This window comes from Colobus angolensis, unplaced genomic scaffold (genome assembly GCF_000951035.1).
Source record: "Colobus angolensis palliatus isolate OR3802 unplaced genomic scaffold, Cang.pa_1.0 Scaffold517, whole genome shotgun sequence".
Lineage (NCBI taxonomy): Eukaryota > Metazoa > Chordata > Mammalia > Primates > Cercopithecidae > Colobus > Colobus angolensis.
Genome location: NW_012118677.1, coordinates 1,783,675 through 1,791,240, shown reverse-complemented (window position 1 = coordinate 1,791,240; position 7,566 = coordinate 1,783,675). Strand labels below are relative to the sequence as shown.

General features: G+C 40.2%; 1 protein-coding gene across 1 annotated transcript in view; it reads left to right on the top strand.

Moving 5' to 3' along the window:
* Window positions 1-4,943: 4,943 nt before the first annotated feature.
* CCDC173 (coiled-coil domain containing 173) overlaps window positions 4,944-7,566 on the top strand; it is a gene marked incomplete at its 5' end in the record, with an annotated part of 8,741 nt that continues 6,118 nt past the window's right edge. The window contains one exon of the mRNA XM_011960611.1: window positions 4,944-5,083. Coding sequence (XP_011816001.1) covers window positions 4,944-5,083 — 140 coding nt within the window. The remainder of the gene's footprint in view (window positions 5,084-7,566) is intronic.

Below are 7,566 nucleotides of genomic sequence, written 5' to 3'. Positions count from 1 at the left end.
GATGCCTTATATAGGCTGGCAGGGGAAGAGGTTGGGCCAGGGCGGTGACGGGGGCTGGGTCTTCTCAAATTACAATTGCGCATGTGCCGTGGGTTTGTAATTTTCCCGGGCGCGGGATCGCACCTGCGCGTAGGCTGCATATCTTTCTGGGCGTGAAAAGGTCGGCGCGCGCGGGAAAGGTTTGGGCGTGCCCGGGAAAGGTTTAGGTGCGCACGGGAACAGTTTATAATGAAGAACCCGGAAATGTGCCATTTTGTCTCCGCTTTGCGGAGATCAAGCAACAGAGGTCAGCTAACTCCGGGCCTTATGGCTCCAGACAGGTAGCCAACACAAACTTTTTTTTTTTTAATTTGTAAGAGTTTAAAGTTTTAATTTTACATTTTGACCTTTTTTGTAAGGGTGTATATTATGTGTTTAACCTTTGTTAACATTAAAAACTGTGATGTAGGCCGGGCGCGGTGGCTCAAGCCTGTAATCCCAGCACTTTGGGAGGCCGAGGCGGGCGGATCACGAGGTCAGGAGATCGAGACCATCCTGGCTAACACGGTGAAACCTCGTCTCTACTAAAAATACAAAAACTAGCTGGGCGAGGTGGCAGGCGCCTGTAGTCCCAGCTACTCGGGAGGCTGAGGCAGGAGAATGGCGTAAATCCAGGAGGCGGAGCTTACAGTGAGCTGAGATCTGGCCACTGCACTCCAGCCCGGGCGACAGAGCGAGACTCCGCCTCAAAAAAAAAAAAAAAAACTGTGATGTGTGCGTAGAATATTGCTTTCTAGGGCTAAATCTCTGATTTCCTGAATCTTATCGTCTTTTTCTTGATTTACTCCCTCATCTTGCTAAAATACATCTTGGAGTAGTTTCCTTAAGACAGGGTGTATGAGAGGTAAAATGTTTTAATTATCTGAAAAGTTTATTTTATTTTTTAATCATTTTTATTTATTTTATTATTTTTTAAGGACCAGTATGATAGTATGAAAAGCTTATCTTTTAAAGTCATGCATTATTTATAGTTTGATTGGTTATAGAATTCTGGGTTCAGAATTCAGAATTTTGTATTCACTGTTTTATATTCCTTTGGCATCCAGTATTGCTATTGAAAAGTACGATGCCATTGATGATCTTCATCTGACATATATAATTATTTTTACTTTTCTTTCTTTCTTTCTTTTTTCTTTTCTTTTCTTTTTTTTTTTTTTGAGAGTTTCACCTTGCCTCCCTGGCTGGAGTGCAGTGGCATGATCTTGGCTCACTGCTGCAACCTCCGCCTCCTGGGCTTAAGCACTTCTTGTGCCTCAGCCTCACGAGTAGCTGTGATTACAGGCATGTGCCACATACCTGGCTAATTTTTGTACTTTTAGTAGAGACAGGGTTTCGCCATGTTGGCTAGGCTGGTCTCGAACTCTTGGCCTTAAGTGATCTGTCCGCGTTGACTTCCTTTTTTTTTTTCTTTCTTTTCTTTTTTTTTTTTTTTGAGACAGAGTCTCGCTCTGTCGCCCAGGCTGGAGTGCAGTGGCCGGATCTCAGCTCACTGCAAGCTCCGCCTCCTGGGTTTACGCCATTCTCCTGCCTCAGCCTCCCGAGTAGCTGGGACTACAGGAGCCCGCCACCTCGCCCAGCTAGGTTTTTTGTATTTTTTTAGTAGAGACGGGGTTTCACTGTGTTAGCCAGGATGGTCTCGATCTCCTGACCTCGTGATCCGCCCGCCTCGGCCTCCCAAAGTGCTGGGATTACAGGCTTGAGCCACTGCGCCCGGCCTTGACTTCCTGAAGTGCTGTGATTACAAGGGTGAGCCACTATGCCTGGCCATTTTGCTTTTTTTCTTTTTCTTCTTTCTGTCTTTCTGAATGGTTTTAGGGTCCTGTCTTTATCTCTTGTGCTCCAAAATTTTACAGTGATGTGCCTTGAATTATGTGCCTTCATTCATTTTTCTGGGCATTCAGTTGATGCTTTTATTCTGTAAACTCATATTTCTTTCATCCTGAGAACTTTTATTGTTTTATTTCTTAGACAATTTTGTCCCCTTCCATTTTATCTTTCTGTTCTAGAATCCCTCTGATAGACACTGGATTTTTTGAAATAATGCTGTAATTTCTAAGAATCTTTTCTCATTAGTTCAGGTAAGGCTTAAATGCATATGATAGAAAACTGCAAATAATATACAGGTTTAAAGTGCAGGAGTATGTGGTAATGGCAGCTGTAGAGTTAACAGGGACTAAGACACCACCTTCTCTTTTTTTTACTCTGTTACTTTTTTTTTTTTTTTCTTTGAGATGGAGTCTTATTCTGTCACCCAGGCTGAAGTACAGTGGCATGATCTCAGCTCACTGCAACCTCTGCCTCCCAGGTTCAAGCAGTTCTTCCTGCTTCAGCCTCCCAAGTCCCAAGTAGCTGGGATTACAGGCACCCACCACCATACACCACTAATTTCTGTATTTTTAGTAGAGATGGGTTTTCACCATGTTGGCCAGGCTGGTCTTGAACTCCTGACCTCAGGTGATCCGCCTGCCTTGGCCTCCCAAAGTGCTGGGATTACAGGTGTGAGCCACCACACCCAGTCTACTCTGTTATTCTTTGTACATAGATGGCATCTGTCTTCAAGTTTGCCTAATGGCACTGAATAGCTGCTGGAGTTTCAGCCCTCATGTCCACATTCTGGATAGCAAGAAGGAAGAAAGGATGAACGCAAAAAGGGAGTACTCTATTTCCTATCTCCTTCTCCTCCTTCTCCTCATCCTCCTCCTTTACCTCCTCCTCTTTCTTCTTCTTCCTTCTTCCTCCTTTTCTTTTCTTCTTCTTCTTTTCTCCTTCTCCTCCTCCTTCTCCTTCTTCCTCTTCCTTTTCCTCTTTTTGAGAAAGGGTCTCACTCTGTCTCCCAGGCTGGAGTGCAGTGGCACGATGTTGGCTCACTGCAGCCTTGACCTCCTGGGCTTAAGTGATCCTCCCACCTCATCCTGCCTGGTAGCTGGGACTGCAGGCATGTACTGCCATACTTGTCTAATTTTTTTGGTCTTTTTTATACAGATGGGTTCTGGCACGTTGCCCAGGCTGTTCTCCTTTTAAGGAATTTTCCAAGAAGTCCCACTTAACAGATTTCCCTGAATCTCATTGATCATAATTTTGTTACACCTTTGTTACATCCAAAGAAAGCTGGATGTATAGTCTTTTAGCTGAGTATATTTCTACCCTGAATAAAATCTGGGTCCTGCTGCTAATGAAGCACAGAAGAAATAATCTTTGGTAGGCAACTAATTGTTTCTGCCATTTTCTTTTTGTTCTACTGAGTTTCAACTTTGTATTCTAAGTCTTTTGTTGATTTTTAAAATTTTAGCTATGAAAATTTTAATTCCTAAGATTTTTACTTGAAATGTTGTTGTTTTCATTAAAATCTAATTCTTGGATAATGGGTGGAATACTTTTTATGTCTCTAAGTAGGCTTGGAGTAGCACAGACCTAGTTTTTAATGCTAACTCTGCCATTTACTGGCTATATGACCTTGAGCTTAAGCTTTCAATATTGAAAAATGAGAATTAACTTTGTGTTAATCAACTCTATATTTTTTCATATTATAAAAAGTCTTTGTGAACATTAGAATAAACTTGGAGAAAACAGCAAAATAAAACTTGTAAGGAATTATCCAAAACAATCACTTTTAACAGTTTGCTGTTTGCTTTAGTTTTCATGTTGATCATATTGACCAATATATCTCCTAACCAGATTATAGGCTTTTAAAATTAACCCATAAAATAGGAGATTAGTTAAGAGTGCTGGGCACATAGTAGACCCTGAGGTATAAATATATTGGAGGATTAACAACTTTTACTTTGGTTTCTATTTATATAATAACAGAATATGCCAGGCACGGTGGCTTGTGCCTGTAGCCCCAGCTACTCTGGAGGCTGAGGTGGGAGTTTCCCTTGAGCCCCAGAGTTCAAGGCTTTCATGAGCTATGATCGTGCCACTGCACCTTGGGCAACAGACACCCTGTCTGTTGTATATATACAAACAACAAATAACAGGATATACTAATATATCTATATATTCAGGCTATTGTGCTCAATGCCATCTGTTTTTATGATGGCTAACTCAGGCGGAGCTCATAGAACATATGCTAATATGAACAGATTTTTACTTTTTGTTGTAAATACTAGTGACCTACTTTAAAAATTTGTTAGAATACATATCTGTATTTTCATATATGTATGCAAAAGCAAAGTCTGGACAAGAAACTAGCAATAGTGATTTGAGTCTGGAGGGAGGATTAGGAAGAGACATAGTGGATGGAGTGGAAGGACGCTTGCTACACTGTGTATGTAAAAAGCATTTTTGGTTTTTGAACCATATGACTATTCAAACATTAAATGAACTTTATATATATATTTGGTGTATCTTTTCTTATTATACAATTATTTTTAATTGCATACTTTAAAGATATGAAATATTTGAAGAGAAATACAGAAAAGCATTAATAAGATATAAAAGTTACCTATTATCTCATACCCCAGAGGTAACTACTGTTAACATTTGACACATTTCTTCCAGTCATTTATACATTATAAAGTTGTACTTACATGTATTTGTGAAATTGGAATATACTATGTAATGTTACATATTCTGGTTTCCCCCACCTACATATTGATTATATTACTTGAATCACATCTCATGTAACTGAGAGTATGATTTAACTATATTCTCCATGATTATTCTCTATGATTGAATATTTAGAGGTTGTTTCTACTTTTTGGCTATTATAAGTAACTTTGAGATAAAGTGCATGGCACATAAATCTTTATGCACTTCTCTGATCATCTCTTTGGGATAAAATTTCCAGGAGAGGAATAACTGGGTCAGAAGCTGTGACCATTTGACAGGTTCTTGTTAGCTGTTGATATGTTGAAAGATATTTTTCTTTGTGATAAGTTAATACATACAGTTTTTCCCCCAAGGAACATATGCAGGATAAACGTATTATGAAAGCTGTAGAACAGCAGCAGCAAGAGGAAGAAGATGAAAAGATTAGAAAATTTATCAAAGCAAAAAAGTGTCTTATACAAATGGGGAAAGAAAAAGAAGCTGAAACACACAGGTAGGCTTTAATAATGTGTATAATAAAGTACTATCTGAAATTATTGATTTTACGATTATTATGACAGTAGTCTTTAGGAACAGAGGTCTTATTTTATATATGACTAGAGCATTCAGTGATTTGATTTCAGATTGGGATGTGGGTGTAAGGACATCATCTTGTAGATGGTCAGAAACGCTGATCTGCTGTCCCAGAGGAGTATGAGCTGAAGATGGCTTTGTGAGCCATTGGTATATAAGTGGCAGTTGGAGTTGTGGATACAGATGAGCTCACCTAGGGTGGGTAGGTAAGAAATGAAGGTGGCATAGTCCCTAGGGAACTCCATTTAAAAGTCAAATGGAAAAAGAAGATAATGTGAAGACCAACGAATAGTTTCCAGAGATTGGAGAAAAACCAGGGAAACATCAGGGAGAACAGTCTCAGTAGGAAGGGAGCGGTCATCAGTGTTAGGTCAGTAATGGGATTAAGTATAATTTTTAAAATGAAGTATTCATCCGATTTAGAGGACATTGCTTATATTAGTGATCAGTTTGGTATGGGCTGTAGAGATAAGAGTAGGAGGCCAGATTGCAGTATAGGGGGTTTCTGTCTAAATCATGCTTTCCCCTTGTGCAGAATCCTCTGATGGCTTCACAACTCACTTAGTCTTTACAATGGCCCATAAGGCTCTCCACCTACCCAGATTTCCATCTTCCCAGCTCATCCCTTCCAGCCTTATCCCTCAGACCTCTTCTCTTACTATTCTCTCCTCTCCTTCTTCTCACCTGTACTGGACTTGCCTCTGCCTGCTCTAGGGAATGCTCACCTCCAGAGAGCATGTAACTTGCTTTCTTAACTCTTTCAGATCTGTACTTAAATATTACCTTGTCACTGAGGCTTTCTCTGACTACCTTATTTAAAATTATACCCCCTCCCCAATTGCTTGTCACTTTACCTGCTTTCCCCACCCTCGTTGCTTGATATATAGCACTATATATATTTTTAAATTATTTTGTTTACTGTCCCTCTCCTCCAGCAATCATGAAAGCCCCATGAGGACACAGATTTTTATTTTTATTAAAACTTTTTTTTTTAGAGATGAGGCCTTGCTGTGTTGCCCAGGGTGGAGGACAATGACTGTTCACAGGTGTGATCACAGTGCCCTGTAGCCTCAACCTCATAGCCTCAAGGGATCCTTCTATCTTAGCCTCTTGAGTAGCTGGGATTAAAGGTGCGCACTACCATGCCCAACTTCTAATGTTTTTGTTCACTGTTAGGTCTGTCCCCAGCACCTGGAATAGTGTCAGGAGCATAGTAAGCAATCAATAAAACTGTTTAAAATACTGTTTTTTGGAATTCTACCTGAAATGTCACCTTTTCTCTGAAGGCTTTCTTTTTTTCTCCTTTGTCCATATCATTTTCTAGCTTTCTCATGGCATTTATTACCCTTTGTCTTGGATAGTTATAAAGACATTTGCATAAATGTCTTTTCTCCACTTTAAATTGTAATTTCCTTGGAGTATGCACTGTATCCTTTCTCATCATTTCTCACATGCTGCTTTGCCAGTTCACTCAGTAAGTGAATTTGTCACAACAAAATTATTTTTTATACAATTTTGTAAATAAAAATGCCCTCATTTATTTAACAAAATGTATTTATTCTTATGATGTACCAGGCACATGCTTTGCTCTTCACTAGAGAGAGGACCTATTCAATTTCTGACCTGAGGAATCTCATAGTGAATTTGAGAGGCCAAAGTAGGAGGATTGCTTGAGGCCAGAAAGTTGAGACCAGCCTGGCCAGCATAGCAAGATCCTGTCTCTTAAAAAAATAAAAAAGGAACCTTAAAGTGTAAAGGGAGGAATTTAAACAGATCAAGTCAAAAAAGTGCTGTGAATAAATTCCAGACAGAGTATTGTGAGGGGATGGATATTTAGGATTTTGATAACTTTAATTATTAGATTATTTCCTTGATTTTATTTAAATAAAGGCCTTTTATAGCCTCAGCCTCCAATGATAGAGTAAGCAGGGTAGTCTGATAAAATATTGAAATATTTTCTGTGGCCAGGTGCAGTGGCTCACGCCTGTAATCCCAGCACTTTGGTAGGCTGAGGCAGGTGGATCACTTGAGATCAAGAGTTCAAGACCGGCCTGGGCACATGGTGAAACTCCCTCTCTACTAAAAATATAAAAACTAGCTGGGCTGAGTCAGGAGAATTGCTTGAACCCAGGAGGCGGAGGTTGCAGTGAGCTGAGATTGTGCTACTGCACTCCAGCTTGGGTGACAGTGAGACTCTTATCTCAAAAAAAATTTTTTTTAATTTTTATTTTATTTTATTTTTTTGAGGCGGAGTCTCGCTCTGTCGACAGGACTGGAGTGCAGTGGCCTGATCTCAGCTTACTGCAAGCTCCGCCTCCCGGGTTTACGCCATTCTCCTGCCTCAGCCTCCCGAGTAGCTGGGTCTACAGGCGCCCGCCACCTCGCCCGGCTAGGTTTTTTTTT